The sequence below is a fragment of the Struthio camelus genome, chromosome 21 (genome assembly GCF_040807025.1).
Source record: "Struthio camelus isolate bStrCam1 chromosome 21, bStrCam1.hap1, whole genome shotgun sequence".
In the NCBI taxonomy this organism is placed as follows: Eukaryota; Metazoa; Chordata; class Aves; order Struthioniformes; family Struthionidae; genus Struthio; species Struthio camelus.
Window position 1 is genome coordinate 13643038 of NC_090962.1, and position 16065 is coordinate 13659102.

The 16065-nt window shown below is 65.4% G+C and overlaps 1 protein-coding gene across 2 annotated transcripts; it reads left to right on the plus strand.

The window, feature by feature from the left end:
- Positions 1–504: 504 nt before the first annotated feature.
- On the plus strand, positions 505–15331 carry EPHA2 (EPH receptor A2). 2 transcript variants are annotated; one of them, XM_068915848.1, is made up of 17 exons: positions 505–682; positions 3619–3686; positions 3820–4483; positions 5015–5170; positions 7529–7927; positions 8010–8134; positions 10253–10412; positions 10548–10644; positions 11036–11091; positions 11184–11309; positions 11409–11591; positions 11797–11858; positions 12285–12494; positions 12576–12725; positions 13216–13409; positions 13529–13684; positions 14425–15331. In XM_068915848.1, exons 1-17 carry the CDS (start codon positions 523–525, stop codon positions 14528–14530), a joined length of 3072 nt encoding a protein of 1023 aa, XP_068771949.1. In that variant the 5' UTR covers positions 505–522; the 3' UTR covers positions 14531–15331. The 2 variants fall into 2 exon arrangements, with proteins under 2 accessions (XP_068771949.1, XP_068771950.1); XM_068915849.1 differs by lacking the exon at positions 505–682 and adding an exon at positions 3438–3470.
- Positions 15332–16065: the final 734 nt, after the last annotated feature.

The window sequence follows — 16065 nt, forward strand, 5'->3', positions numbered from 1 at the left end:
CCGCTTTATGAATGAAAGAGGAGGGGGCTCCCCCCGAGGCACTTTAACCCTTTCCTGCCCACGCGGGCGCCCAGACCCTCCTCCGGGGCTTGGCGGGGAGCCACCCCCCGACTCCCAGAGCCGGGATTTAGGAGATGGAGCACCCCGGCAGGGTGCCGGCCCAGCATGGGAGGGGGCTGCATCCAGCCGGGGGGGGGTCCCAGCTGCACTGGGATCGGCAGCAGGAGGGCGAGGGAATTTTGCGGCAACGGGGTGCAAGGAGAGGCCGGAGGGATGAGGAAATTTGGGGGTGGTGAGGAAGAGGAAAGTGCCTGTGAGTGCGGCCGGACGGGCCAGGAAGGGCAGGAGAGCCAGGACGGAGACCTGCGGGGTGCAGGGGGACGCGCGGCCCCGGGGTGCCACGGCCGGGTGGGGCTCCCAGTGCCGGACTGGGCCGGACTGGGGAGCGGCTCTGTCTCTTTAAAAGCCCTATCGAGAGCCTTCCTCCCGGGAGTGGCCGGGTGACATCAGCTCGGGGCATGAATGAACAGGACCCAAGTGCGCTCCCAACTTTCCCGCAGCCCTTCCCGGCGAGGACGGGGCGCGCGTAGGCACCCCGGGCCCCGACGCGCCGGCAGCATGGCCCAGCCGCCGGCCTTCCTCCTCCTCCTCCTCCTCGCCGCCCTCGCCGCCGCCAAGGAAGGTGAGAGCGGGAGCGCCCGGCTGCTCGACGCCTGGCTCCGGTGCCCACCTGGGGTACCCGGCGTCCGGCCCGGGGCAGCTTGTGCCCCGTTGGGGATTTGGGGCAAAGGCGGCGGTGACCGCCGAGGGGTGCTGGGGTCCCCCCAAGCGGGGGGCGAGGGAAGGTCCCACTTTGAAGCGGCATTCGCCCGAAACCTTGGCCGGGTCACCCATGGGTGCAGCGGTGCCGCAGGGGCCGTCGGGGCTCCACCTGGGGCTTCGCAAAGGTTCGGGGCGCTGCAAAGGTTTGGGGCTTTGCAAAAGTTTGAGGCTTCGCGAAGGTTTGGTGCTTTGTAAAGAAAGATTTGGGGCTTTGCAGAAGTGTGGGACTTTGCAAAGATTTGGGACTTCACCAAGATTTGGGACTTCTCGAAGGTTTGGGGCTTTGCAAAAGTTTGTGGCTTTGCAAAGCTTTGGATGCAGAGAGGGTTAATTTGGAGCTCACCTCTTGGGGGAGGGGGGAAGGGGGATTTGAGTGGCTTCCCCCAGGCTGCAGGGGCGCAAAGCCCCCCGGCCGTGCACCAGGGGCCGGATCCTGCTCTCCTCCCCCCCCTCCCCAAACTGGAGCCGTCCGGCGGCCGGCAGCTTCCCAAGGGCAGGGACCCCACCGGCCCCCCGGCTGCATTCCTCGAAACCAGCGGGGAGGAAGGGGAAAAAAACACACTGAAAGCCCCCCCCCAAAAAAAAAAGGCAAGGTGGAGCGAAATTCCCAGGAATCGGGGTGGCGAGGGCAGGATTGGGGCCGGGAATGCGGAGAACAATGTCAGGAAAGCCCGAGAAGCGCTCAGAAAAACAAGCAGCCTCCACCTTGCACCCTCCCTCCGCGTCCCCCTAACCACCACCATCCCCCCGGTGATGTTTTTGAGTGAAATCTGGGCCATTTCAGGCAAATCGGTGGGATTGAGAGGGGCTGGGCCTTTGCAAAAGGGGGTCTGGGGGCGTCAATGCTGGGCCGGGCTTCAAACCGCCTCGCTTCAAATCGCTCTCCTGCAAAGCGAAGGATGAAAGAATCCAGCTCCGACCGCAGCGAATGCAAGTAGCACGGAGGCTGGTGGGTGTCTTGGAAAGGGAAAAAAAAAAGGAAAAGAAAAATAACAAGCTGCTTTTTTAACCCGAGGAGAAACGCGGTGGGGGGGTAAATCCCCACGCGCCGGGTTGGGCTTTGCTGCTGGGGAGCAGCCGGGGTTTGGTTTCGCTTGAGCCCAAACCAGCCCGACGTGGCTGCGGTGCGGAGGAATTTGGGGCCCGTTCCCAGGATTGGCTGGATGAGGCGGAATTGCCCGCGAAGCGGCCGAAGGCTTGAGCGAGTAAACAGTGATTTGGGGGCAGAAAAGACAAACACCAGTGGCCAGCGGTTCAGGGGCTGGCGGTTTGGGGCCGCCCAGCTATTTTTAACTTTTGCAACTGCAACAAAATCAGCTGGAACGGCCCAGACCCCAAACCAGCTTCATTGGCCCCAAAACCTGCTGCCCTGTGCCGGGGGTCTCAGCAGCGGGTGGAAGTGGGGAGATGCTCTGGGATGGTTTTTTTTTTTTTTTTTTTGCAAAGCCCCAAAGGGCCACGATGATTTGGGGGGGGGGGCGCGAAACGCGGGTGCCCATCGGGGCTGCGTCCCCTTGAGTCAGGTTTCTCGGCCTGACTCACGGCCTGGCCCCGTGCCTCAGTTTCCCCATCACTGGCGCGTCACACAGCCAGCAATGGGGTGAATCCTCCTGCGGGCCCCGCCTGGCAGAGAACCCGCAAACTCGGTTCATGGGTGCTGGTGGGGGGGAAGATCGCACCGGTTTTTCCGCCCAGCGGAGGTGCACTGGGGGGGTAGGGGGGTTTCCAACAGGCAGGAAAGCCGGGATATCCGCTGGTAACGTCCTTCCTGGCGGCGGAGAGAGCTGCGGCGGGGGTGGGGGGGGGAGGCTGTGGAGGGCGGTTACAAAAAGCCCTAGACTTTGCCCCATCAGGGTAGGGCATGACACGAGTTTGCTTGTTCTCAGCTGCAGCCGCCAGGGCAAAATGGATCTGTTCCCCACTCCCCCCCCCCCAAAAAAAACACCCTGCCCTGACCCTGCGCAGAGCCCCCGGGGCAGCGTGCCGGGGTCCTCCCTTCCCTCCCCCCCATCCCCGGCCGCCGGGGCCCCGTGCCAGGAGCAAACCCAGGCGTCCGGGTGCCTCCACGCCGGGCGCATTCCTGGGGGCTGAATCACGGGGCGGCCGGTGAGCGCTGGGGGGGGGCCGGCGCGTCACCACTTCCGTGCCAGCCCTCGCCCGGCACCGCTCCCCGCTTCCCTTCCTCTTCCTCCTTCCCCGCTCCCAGCAGGGACCGGGATCCGGCCGCAGCTTGGGAAGGGAGGGCAGCCTGCCATCACCTTGCCTCAGTTTCCCCCTTGTTTTGTTTTTTGAGGGGAGGGGCTGCGGGGAGGGCTATTTGGGGCTCCCTGTGGTGCAAAGCCACAAGGCCGGGTGGAAAAAATCACTGCGGGCCACTGACTGCGGGAACCGGGGCAGGGATGGGAGTCACGGGTAAAAAAACCACTGCGGGCCACTGACTGCGGGAACCGGGGCAGGGACGGGAGTCACGGGTGAAAAAATCACTGCGGGCCACTGACTGCGGGAACCGGGGCAGGGACGGGAGTCACGGGTGAAAAAATCACTGCGGGCCACTGACTGCAGGAACCGGGGCAGGGACGGGAGTCACGGGTGAAAAAACCACTGCGGGCCACTGACTGCGGGAACCGGGGCAGGGACGGGAGTCACGGGTGAAAAAATCACTGCGGGCCACTGACTGCGGGAGCTGCAGGTGGGATGGGGGCCGTAGGTGAAAAAAGTCAGCGCGGGCCACCGAGGGCTGGAGGGGCCGGAGGGCCGGGGCGGCCCCGCTGACGGCGACGCCTGCTCTCCCCGCAGTCGTCCTGCTGGACTTCGCCAAGGCCCAGGGCGAGCTGGGCTGGCTCACCCAGCCCTACGGCAAAGGGGTAAGCGGCGATCCGGCCGGGGCGCGCGAGCCCTGCCTCGGTTTCCCCTCGGGAACCGGAGGGGAAGGAGCACGGCAAGGCACCGCCACGGTGTTTTTCGTGTGTGCGTGTGTTTTCCCCCCCCGGCCGGCAGTGGGACCTGCTGCAGAACGTCATGAACGACTCGCTCATCTACATGTACGCGGTGTGCAACGTGCTGGAGGGCGAGCAGGAGAACTGGCTGCGCACCAACTGGATCTACCGGGGCGAAGCCCGGCGCGTCTTCGTCGAGCTGCGCTTCACCGTGCGCGACTGCAACAGCTTCCCCAGCACCTCGGGCGCCTGCAAGGAGACCTTCAACCTCTACTACGCCGAGTCGGACGTCGACTACGGCACCAACTTCCAGAAGCGGCAGTTCAAGAAGATCGACACCATCGCCCCGGACGAGATCACGGCGCGGGACGACTTCGCCGCCCGGCACGTCAAGCTCAACGCGGAGGTGCGCTCCGTGGGGCCGCTGAGCCGCAAGGGTTTCTACCTGGCTTTCCAGGACCTGGGCGCCTGCGTGGCCCTGCTCTCCGTCCGCGTCTACTACAAGAAGTGCCCCGGCGTGCGCCGCGGCCTGGCCGCCTTCGCCGAGACGGTGGCCGGGGCCGACTCGCAGGCGCTGGCCGAGGTGCGGGGCGCCTGCGTGCCGGACGCCGTGGCGGACGCCCAGCCGGCGCTGCACTGCAATTCGGACGGCGAGTGGCTGGTGCCCATCGGCAGGTGCCTGTGCCGGGCCGGCTACCGGCAAGGCGACGGCGAGAGCTGCGAAGGTGGGCAGGAGAAGCGGGCTGAGGCCGGGCCAGCTCGTGACATGCCCCGCTCGAGGAACGAGGCGGGATTGAGGGGCGGGGAGGGAGGACAAATTCCTGGGAGACGCTTCCCCCGCCTGATTCCCCAGCCCTCGTTTTGGGGCGGCACCGAGCGCTCGCTCCGCCGGGCACAAGTGCGCCGAGCGCGGCGGTCTCAGCCGGGCCAGGCTGGCGGGAACGGGGAGGGATAAGAGCCGCATCCGGGTGTCTGGGGGTTTTTTTGAGGAACGCGAGGGGGGAGATAATCCACGCCGCCGGCCCCGGAGCCGGACCCCGAGCCGAATCCGGCTCTGCCCCCAGCCCCCCCACGGTGGGACGCGGCGGGGCCCGTCCGGCTCCGGCGCCCCCCGCACCCCTTCCCCGGGACAGCGCGGCTCCGGGAGGGCGGGGGGGTATGTACGGAAAAATGCACTTTTTTTGCCCAAATGGGTTTTTGGGGGGCCAAAAAGGGGGCGCGGCAGCGGGGCAGCTCACGGTGTCCCCCCCCCGCAGCCTGCCCCGCCGGCTCCTTCAAGGCGGAGGCGACGGCCGGCGAGTGCCTGCCATGCCCGGAGCACACGGAGCCGGCGGCGCCCGGCTCCGCCGTCTGCCCCTGCCGCGAGGGATACTTCCGCGCCCCCGCCGACCCCCCCGGGGACCCCTGCACCCGTGAGTGCTGCGGCGGGAGGGGGAAACTGAGGCACGGTGGGATGGAGGGAGGGGGAAACTGAGGCACGGGGGGATGGAGGGATGGAGGGACGGAGGGATGGGGAAACTGAGGCATGGAGGGATGGAGGGACGGAGGGATGGGGAAACTGAGGCACGGGGGGACGGAGGGACGGTGGGATGGAGGGAGGGGGAAACTGAGGGACGGGGGGATGGAGGAATAGAGGGATGGAGGGATGGAAGGATGGAGGGATGGCGAAACTGAGGCACAGGGGGATGGAGGGATGGAGGGACAGAGGGATGGAAGGATGGAGGGATGGAGGGATGGGGAAACTGAGGCACAGAGGGATGGAGGGACAGTGGGACGGAGGGATGGGGAAACTGAGGGACGGAGGGATGGAGGGATGGAGGGATGGAGGGATGGTGCGATGGGGAAACTGAGGGACGGGGGATGGAAGGAGGGACAGAGGGATGGAAGGATGGAGGGATGGAGGGGTGGGGAAACCGAGGCATGGGGGGACGGAGGGATGGGGAAACTGAGGGACGGGGGGATGGAGGGATGGAGGGACAGAGGGATGGAAGGATGGAGGGACGGAGGGATGGGGAAACTGAGGGACGGGGGGATGGAGGGACGGTGGGATGGAGGGATGGGGAAACTGAGGGACGGAGGGATGGAGGGATGGGGAAACTGAGGGACGGGGGATGGAGGGATGGAGGGACAGAGGGATGGGGAAACTGAGGGACGGAGGGATGGAGGGATGGAGGGACAGAGGGATGGAAGGATGGAGGGATGGAGGGATGGGGAAACTGAGGGACGGGGGGATGGAGGGACAGAGGGATGGAGGGATGGAGGGATGGGGAAACTGAGGCACAGGGGACGGAGGGATGGAGGGATGGAGGGATGTGGAAACTGAGGTATGGAGGGACGGTGGGATGGAGGGGGGGCAACTGAGGGATGGGGGGATGGAGGGATGGGGAAACTGAGGGACGGGGGATGGAGGGACGGAGGGATGGGGAAACTGAGGGATGGAGGGATGGGGAAACTGAGGGACGGGGGATGGAGGGATGGAGAGATGGGGAAACTGAGGGACGGAGGGATGGAGGGACGGAGGGATGGGGAAACTGAGGGATGGAGGGATGGGGAAACTGAGGGACGGGGGATGGAGGGATGGAGAGATGGGGAAACTGAGGGACGGAGGGATGGAGGGACGGAGGGATGGGGAAACTGAGGGATGGAGGGATGGGGAAACTGAGGGACGGAGGGATGGGGGGATGGAGAGATGGGGAAACTGAGGGACGGAGGGATGGAGGGACGGAGGGATGGGGAAACTGAGGGATGGAGGGATGGGGAAACTGAGGGACGGAGGGATGGAGGGATGGAGGGATGGGGAAACTGAGGAACAGAGGGATGGAAGGATGGAGGGATGGGGAAACTGAGGGACGGGGGATGGAGGGATGGAGGGACAGAGGGATGGAAGGATGGAGGGATGGAGGGATGGGGAAACTGAGGCACAGAGGGGTGGAGGGATGGGGAAACTGAGGGATGGAGGGATGGAGGGATGGGGAAACTGAGGCACGGGGGGACAGAGGGATGGAGGGATGGGGAAACTGAGGGACGGGGGATGGAGGGACAGAGGGATGGAGGGATGGGGAAACTGAGGGACGGGGGACGGAGGGACGGTGGGATGGAGGGATGGGGAAACTGAGGGATGGGGGGATGGAGGGACGGAGGGATGGGGAAACTGAGGGACGGGGGACGGAGGGACGGTGGGATGGAGGGATGGAGGGATGGTGCGATGGGGAAACTGAGGGACGGGGGGATGGAGGGATGGAGGGACAGAGGGATGGAAGGATGGAGGGATGGAGGGATGGGGAAACTGAGGGACGGGGGATGGAGGGATGGGGAAACTGAGGGATGGAGGGACGGTGGGATGGAGGGGGGGCAACTGAGGGATGGGGGGATGGAGGGATGGGGAAACTGAGGGACGGGGGATGGAGGGATGGAGGGATGGGGAAACTGAGGCACAGAGGGGTGGAGGGATGGGGAAACAGGCATGGGGGGACTGAGGGACAGAGGGATGGGGAAACTGAGGGATGGAGGGATGGGGAAACTGAGGGATGGAGGGATGGAGGGATGGGGAAACTGAGGCACGGGGGGACAGAGGGACGGAGGGATGGGGAAACTGAGGAACAGAGGGATGGAAGGATGGAGGGATGGGGAAACTGAGGGACGGGGGATGGAGGGACGGTGGGATGGAGGGATGGGGAAACTGAGGGACGGGGGCCGGAGGGACGGTGGGATGGAGGGATGGGGAAACTGAGGCACGGGGGCCGGGGCTGACAGCCGGCGCCCCGGTCCAGGCCCGCCGTCGGCGCCGCGGGGGCTGACGGCGGTGGCGGCGGGGGCCACGGTGCAGCTGCGCTGGTCGCCGCCGGGCGACACGGGCGGGCGGCAGGACGTGACCTACAGCGTGACGTGCCAGCGGCGCGGGGACGGCGGCGGGGACGGCGAGGGGGACGGCGACGGGGACGGGGACGGCGGCGGGGACGGCGGCGGCGGGGACGGGGGCGCCTGGCGGCCCTGCGAGGCCGGGCTGCGGTACGGGGCGCCGCCGCGGGGGCTGCGGGCCACGGGGCTGGCGGTGGCCGAGCTGGAGGCGCAGGTGGAGTACGCCTTCGCCGTGGAGGCGCGCAACGGCGTCTCGGCCCTCAGCCCCCGGCGCAGCGTGGCCACCGCCACCGTCACCCTCAACCACACGGGTAAGGGAGCGCCGCGCCCCCCCGTCCCCCCGCGGGGCGCCGGCCGCCGGCCCTGACGCCGCCCCCGCCCCGGTGCCCGCAGAGCCGCCGCGGGTGACGGCCCTGCGCCTGGACGGACGCACGGCCACCAGCCTCCTGCTCTCCTGGAGCCTGCCGCCCCGGCAGCGGGCCCGCGTCCGCCGCTACCAGGTCACCTACAGCAGGAAGGTAGGGCCCCCCGCCCCAGCGCCCGGGTCTCGGCCCGGCCACGCGTGTCACGAGCGTGCCCCGGTCTCGGCACACCACGCGTGTCACGAGCGTGCCCCGGTCTCAGCACACCGTGTGCGTCGCGAGCGCCCTGGTCTCGGCCCGGCCACGCGTGTCACGAGCGTGCCCCGGTCTCAGCACACCACGCGTGTCACGAGCGTGCCCCGGTCTCGGCCCGGCCACGCGTGTCACGAGCGTGCCCCGGTCTCAGCACACCACACGTGTCACGAGCGTGCCCCGGTCTCGGCCCACCGTGTGCGTCGCGAGCGCCCCGGTCTCGGCCCGGCCACGCGTGTCACGAGCGTGCCCCGGTCTCAGCACACCACGCGTGTCACGAGCGTGCCCCGGTCTCGGCCCGGCCACGCGTGTCACGAGCGTGCCCCGGTCTCGGCACACCACGCGTGTCACGAGCGTGCCCCGGTCTCGGCCCACCGTGTGCGTCGCGAGCGCCCCGGTCTCGGCCCGGCCATGCGTGTCATGAGCATGCCCTGGTCTCAGCACACCGTGTGCGTCGCGAGCGCCCCGGTCTCGGCCCGGCCACGCGTGTCACGAGCGTGCCCCGTTCTCAGCCCACCGTGTGCGTCGCGAGCGCCCCGGTCTCAGCACACCACGCGTGTCACGAGCGTGCCCCGGTCTCGGCCCACCATGTGCGTCGCGAGCGCCCCGGTCTCAGCACACCACGCGTGTCACGAGCGTGCCCCGTTCTCAGCACACCGTGTGCGTCGCGAGCGCCCCGGTCTCGGCCCGGCCACGCGTGTCACGAGCGTGCCCCGGTCTCAGCACACCACGCGTGTCACGAGCGTGCCCCGGTCTCGGCCCACCGTGTGCGTCGCGAGCGCCCCGGTCTCGGCCCGGCCACGCGTGTCACGAGCGTGCCCCGGTCTCAGCACACCACGCGTGTCACGAGCGTGCCCCGGTCTCAGCACACCGTGTGCGTCGCGAGCGCCCCGGTCTCGGCCCGGCCACGCGTGTCACGAGCGTGCCCCGGTCTCAGCACACCACGCGTGTCACGAGCGTGCCCCGGTCTCGGCCCACCGTGTGCGTCGCGAGCGCCCCGGTCTCGGCCCGGCCACGCGTGTCACGAGCGTGCCCCGGTCTCAGCACACCACGCGTGTCACGAGCGTGCCCCGGTCTCAGCACACCGTGTGCGTCGCGAGCGCCCCGGTCTCAGCACACCACGCGTGTCACGAGCGTGCCCCATTCTCAGCCCACCGTGTGCGTCGCGAGCGCCCCGGTCTCAGCACACCACGCGTGTCACGAGCGTGCCCCGGTCTCAGCCCACCGTGTGCGTCGCGAGCGCCCCGGTCTCAGCACACCACGCGTGTCACGAGCGTGCCCCGGTCTCGGCCCACCGTGTGCGTCGCGAGCGCCCCGGTCTCGGCCCGGCCACGCGTGTCACGAGCGTGCCCCGTTCTCAGCACACCGTGTGCGTCGCGAGCGCCCCGGTCTCAGCACACCACGCGTGTCACGAGCGTGCCCCATTCTCAGCACACCGTGTGCGTCGCGAGCGCCCCGGTCTCAGCACACCACGCGTGTCATGAGCGTGCCCCGTTCTCAGCCCACCGTGTGCGTCGCGAGCGCCCCGGTCTCAGCACACCACGCGTGTCACGAGCGTGCCCCATTCTCAGCACACCGTGTGCGTCGCGAGCGCCCCGGTCTCGGCCCAGCCATGCGTGTCACGAGCGTGCCCCGGTCTCAGCACACCACACGTTACGAGCGTGCCCCATTCTCAGGCCACCGTGTGCGTCGCGAGCGCCCCGGTCTCGGCCCGGCCACGCGTGTCACGAGCGTGCCCCGGTCTCAGCACACCACACATGTCACGAGCGTGCCCCGGTCTCAGCCCACCATGTGCATTGCAAGCGTCCCGTTCTTAGCCCCCACCATGCGTGTCGAGCGTGCCATTCTCAGCCCAGTCATGCATGTCACAAGCTTGCCTTTCTCAGTCTGGCCATGCGCATCATGGGCACTTCTCAGCCTGGCCATGCATGTCACGAGCATGCCATTCTCAGCCCGGCTTGCTTCGGGGAGGGGGTAGAGGAGGTCCCCCACGCCGGCGCTTTCGCCTTTCTCCTCCCCTAGGTGGACGAAAACAGTTACTCGGTGCTGCGCTGCGAGGGCACCTCGGTCACCATCCCCAAGCTGGCGCCGGGCACGGCGTACGTGGTGCGGGTCCAGGCGCTCACCCAGGAGGGCCAAGGCACCTACAGCCCCCAGCACGAGTTCGAGACCCTCCCCGAGGGTGAGTACGGGGCTGGGGGGGGGCAAAAACAACCCCAAAAAAAGATAGAAAAAACCCATTGGGGTTTTCTGGGGGAGGGCGCGGGCGGCGATTTGAGCCGGCTCCGAGCGTCCCCCTCCGCGCTCCCCCCCGCAGGCTCCAAGGGCACGGCCTCCGCCGCCGTCCTCAGCGGCTCCATCGCCGGCGCCCTCGTCCTCGTCCTGCTGGGCGTCCTCCTCTACGTCCTCCGCAGGTCGGTGGCCTTCCTGGGAAAGGGGAGGGGGAAAAAAGGAAAGGAAGGGGAAAAAAGGGGGAAAAAAGGGGGAAAGGGGGGGAAAAGGAGAGGAAGGAAGAAAAAGGGGGGGAGAGGGAAGGGGGAAAAAGGAGGAAAAGGGGAGAAAGGGGGAGAAAGGGAGGAAAAGAGGAAAAAGGGGGGGGAAAGGGAAAAAAGGGGAAAGGGAGGAAAATGGAAAAAAAGGGGGGGAAAAAGGGAGGGAAAAGGGAAAATGGGCTTTTCTGCAGGAGGGGCTGGAAAGGGGCAGAACTGGGGCAAAAGCAGGCGTTTCGCCGCCTGGGGCAAGGTGCCGCACCGCGGGACCGCTCTCCCCCAGGAGCCTCCAGCTTGTCCCTGACTTTTCCCGCAGGAAAAGGCGCTCGCGGACGCGCCAGGCCTCCGAGGACGTCTACTTCTCCAAGTCGGGTGAGCGGGGCGTCGGACGGAGCCGGGGGGACGGGGGGACGGGGGGACGGGGACGGGGCGCCACTGACACCGCCGCGTCCTCCTCGCTGCAGACCAGCTCAAGCCGCTGAAGACCTACGTGGACCCGCACACCTACGAGGACCCCAACCAGGCGGTGCTCAAGTTCACCACCGAGATCCACCCCGCCTTGGTCACCCGCCAGAAGGTCATCGGTGCCGGTGGGTCCCCGCTGGGGGAAAAAACCCCAAACAACAACTCCCTCCCCCTGCCGCCCGCCGTTCACACCTCAGTTTTCGTCTGTCCTCCCCCCCCGCCAGGCGAGTTCGGTGAGGTCTACAAGGGCACCCTGAAGCGCGGCAAGAAGGAGGTGCCCGTGGCCATCAAGACCTTGAAGGTGGGCTACACGGAGAAGCAGCGCGTGGACTTCCTCAGCGAGGCCAGCATCATGGGCCAATTCTGCCACCACAACATCATCCGCCTCGAGGGGGTCGTCTCCAAGCGTGAGCCTCCCCTCTCCTACCCCTCCTTTGCCCAAAGTGGGCAAAAACGAAGGGGGAAAAAAAAAAAAAACCACGGGCATCACTATTTTCCATACCCCACGGGAAAATGGGTTTTTTCACCCCACGAACTGCCCACTTTGGGGTTTTTCCCATCCTAGGAGGTCAACGGTCCCATTTTAGGCTCTTTTTCCTCCCCCCCCCCCAGACAAACCCTTCATGATCATCACGGAGTACATGGAGAACGGCGCGCTGGACAAATTCCTGCGGGTAGGTGACGCGTGACGGCGCGTGGCCCCGGCCGCCGGCCGGAAAAAACGGGGCCACAGCTGTGCCGCCGGCTTTTTTTTCGTCACGGTGCCAGCGAGGGATTTAGTCGGCTTTAGGGAAACGCTCGCGGGGTTCGGGTGCTGCCCTGGCACCGGCGGCAGGAGGCAAGGGGGGGCCGGGAACGCTCGCCGTGGCGCCGCGGGAAAGGCCAGGCAGGAGGAGCTCCCGCGGGAAACGCAGCTCACGGCGGGCAGCGTTCGCTCCGATCCGGGCTCGGTGCCTTTTTTGGCGGGGTTTCCTCTGTTTTTTGTTTTTTGTTTTTTTTTCCACCCGCTGCTGTCTCCCTTGGGGCAGATGCTCCCAGCATCCGGGAGGGGGTAGGTGGGAGGGAAAAGTGGATTTTGAGGGCCGTTTCTGTCCCCGCAGGAGAAGGACGGGGAGTTTTGCGTCATCCAGCTGGTGGGCATGCTGCGGGGCATCGCGGCCGGCATGAAACACCTGGCCGACATGAACTACGTGCACCGGGACCTGGCGGCCCGCAACATCCTGGTCAACAGCCAGCTGGTCTGCAAAGTGTCCGATTTCGGGCTCTCGCGGGTGCTGGAGGACGACCCCGAGGCCACCTACACCACCAGCGTGAGTGCGCCGGGGCGGGCGCCCGCAGCAGGCATCCCACACGCCCCCAGCTGCCCCGCTGAGCGCCGCTTGCCTCCACAGGGGGGGAAGATCCCCATCCGCTGGACGGCGCCCGAGGCCATCTCCTACCGCAAGTTCACCTCGGCCAGCGACGTCTGGAGCTACGGCATCGTCATGTGGGAGGTGATGTCCTACGGCGAGCGGCCCTACTGGGAGCTCTCCAACCACGAGGTGAGCGCCGGGCCACCGCTGCCGTCCCCATTGCACTGCTGCTGGCCCCGTTGCACCCCTGCCAGCCCCACTGCACTGCTGGCAGCCCCTTTGCACTGCCACCAGCCCCATTGCACCACTGCTGTCCCCATTGCACCGCTGCCGGCCCCCATTGCACTGCTGCCGGCCCCATTGCACTGTCACTGTCCCCATTGCACTACCGCTGGCCCCATTGCACGGCTGCTGGCCCCATTGCACAGATGCCAGCCGCATTGCACAGCTGCTGGCCCCATTGCAACCCCACCAGCCCCATTGCACCACTGCTGGCCCCATTGCACCGCTGGTGGCCCCGTTGCACTGCCGCCCACCCCGTTGCACAGCCGCCAGCCCCATTGTGCTGCCACTGTCCCCATTGCACCACCACTGGCCCCATTGCACCACTGTCGCCCGAACTGGGGCCCGTTTTCACCTGGCAGTGCTCAACCCCCTGCCGTTTTCCACCCGGCGGCAGGTCATGAAAGCCATCAACGAGGGCTTCCGCCTGCCGGCCCCGCTCGACTGCCCCTCGGCCATCTACCAGCTCATGCTGCAGTGCTGGCAGCAGGAGCGGGGCCGGCGGCCCAAGTTCGCCGACGTCGTCAGCATCCTCGACAAGCTCATCCGGGCGCCCGACTCGCTCAAGACCCTGGCGGACTTTGACCCACGGTGAGCACCTGCGGCAGAAGGAGGGGGGAGGCTGGTTTTTCCCCCCTTCCCACCCCCAATCCCGCCAAACGCTGGGGTTTGAGGCGTGCCGGAGGGACGTCAGCGTCGCATCCCCGCAGGGTCTCCATCCGCCTGCCCAGCACCAGCGGCTCCGAGGGCCTCCCCTTCCGCTCCGTCACCGAGTGGCTCGAGTCCATCAAGATGCCCCAGTACGCCGAGCACTTCCTCACCTCTGGCTACACCACCGTCGAGAAGGTGGTGACGATGAGCAATGAGTGAGTCCCGCGGCCCCGGGGTCGGGGACGTGCCCCCGGCCGCTGCAGAGAGAGGTGGTGGGGGACGGCGGTGGTCCTCCAGCCCTGGGGACACTCGGGGCTGGATGTGTCCCCCGGGGGGGTGAGGTGTTTGAGGCTGCACCATCCCCGAGGACTGACCTGTCCCCAAGGGATGCTTGAGGATGGACCGTCCCCAAGGGATGCTCAAGACCAAAATGTCCCTGAGAGATGCTCAGGACTGACCTGTCCCCGAGGGAGGCTCGCTCGAGGCTGGACCATCCCCAAGGGATGCTCGAAGCCATAATGTCCCCAAGGGAAGCTTGGGGACAAGCTATCCCCATGGGATGCTCAGGACTGACCCGTCCTCGAGGGATACAAGGGGCTGGACCATCCCCGAGGGATGCTCAAGACCAAAATGTTCCCAAGGGATGCTTGGGGACAAGCTGTCCCCATGGGATGCTCAGGACTGACCCATCCTCGAGGGATACAAGGGGCTGGACCATCCCCGAGGGATGCTCAAGACCAAAATGTCCCCAAGGGATGCTCAGGACTGACCTGTCCCCGAGGGAGGCTCAAGGCTGGACCGTCCCCGTGGGATACTTGAGGCCAAAATGTCCTCGAGGGATGCAAGGGGCTGGACCATCCCCGAGAGATGCTCAGGAGCGACCCATCCCCAAGGGGTGCTGGGGACCAGCCCGTCCCTGTTACCCCCATTAACCCCCTTTTCCCTGATTTCCCAGTGACATTAAGAAAATCGGCGTGCGCTTGCCGGGCCACCAGAAACGCATCGCCTACAGCCTGCTGGGGCTGAAGGAGCAGCTCGGTGCCACGGGCGTCCCCCTCTGAGCCGGGAACCCCCCTGAAATACTTGAAGCGGAGCAATGAAGGGCGCCCGGCCGCCACAGAGCCGGATTATTTATTGTTTCTATAATTAATAGTTGGGTTTTTTTATTATTATTATTATTATTGACGTGAGCCGGAGCGGGTGCCCCGGCTCGGGAGACGCCGGCCCCGTTGGGTGCCGCTCCTCCATAAAGGAGGGGGACAAAACGGGTATGAACACCCCTCCCCCAAAAAAGAAATCAAGTTACAATTTCAAACGTGGGTGCCAGCCGCCAGGAAAAGCAGGGTTTTTTCCTCTCCGGGCGGCCGGTTTCCCTATATTTTAATTTAAAGTGCCTTGTCCGGGCCAGGGACCGCTCTCTCACTAGATTTAGGGGGTTTGCTGGGTTTTTTTCCTTCCTGTTCTCTGCATTTCGAGAGAAGGGCTGGCGCTCGTTGAGGCGCCGGCTGTGGCTTTGCCCCCAGCCCGGGTCCTCATTTTCTTCCTTTTTCTCTATTTATTCTTCCCCCTGTGCCATGCCACAGTCCTGATGGGTTTTTTTCCCCCTTAGTGCCATTTGCTATTCTGCCAGTGTTACCTTTCTCCTCTTTTTTTTTTAACATAATTTATTATATTTTTTATATTTATTGAGGAAAAATCAAAGATCTTGCCTGATTTCTGCCATTAAAGAGGGGGAAAAAAAAATCCACCTCCAGGATTCCCCCCCCCAACACCCCTTTTCCCCCCAATGGTTTAATGGATTTTATGTTTATTTTCGTGAAGTTGATTTTAATAAAACTGCGCGTTTGTTTTGTAAAAACTCCAGCCAGCAGAGTGACTTACGGAGATTGACGGCCGGCAGCCGAAGCTGCTGCCGAAACGTGGGGTCGGGGTGTCTTTTCCCAGCCTGGGGGGGTTTTTTTTAGGGATGCCACAGCCAGGGCCGGCCAGGAAAGGCACCAGGCGCTGCTGGGTGGGATTCAGCCGACTTTTTCGCCGCCGGCAAGGCTGGATATATACCGGCAACATGGGAAAAATCAGGCTCAGGAGGCTCATCTGGGGCTCCCTTTGCTCTGCAAACCAGAGGGTTGTGTAAAGGAAAAAAAAAAAAAGGTTTTTTTTTGTTTTTTGCATTATCGTTCCTGCAAAACCAACCTCAAAGCCGAGCCAGACCCGGAGCCGGCTTGCCGGTGCCGGAAAATAACAGGGAGGAGAAAGCCTGGAAAGAGGGTTTCTGACCAAAGCCGCAGGCGGGTTTCGCAGACCCGTTGGAGGGGGGAGAAAAGAGAGTTTTGCGGGGAGAAAAGAGCTTTTGGGGGGAGCAGAAAAGAGCATTTCAGGGGTGGCCGGGAGCACTTTGGAGGTGATAAAGGGCGTCCTGGCCCTGTGCACCCGGGCCCTGAATTTTTGGGGCTTTTCCTGGGCTTTCGCGGGTTTTATGGGGTGTTGCTGGGTGCTGGCCTGGTTTCACCCTGCCTCCGGTTCAGGCATGCCTGGCGCCTGAGCGTGGGCTGCAAACGCGCAGAGAAAAGCGCCTGTAATTATAGGATTTGTGGAG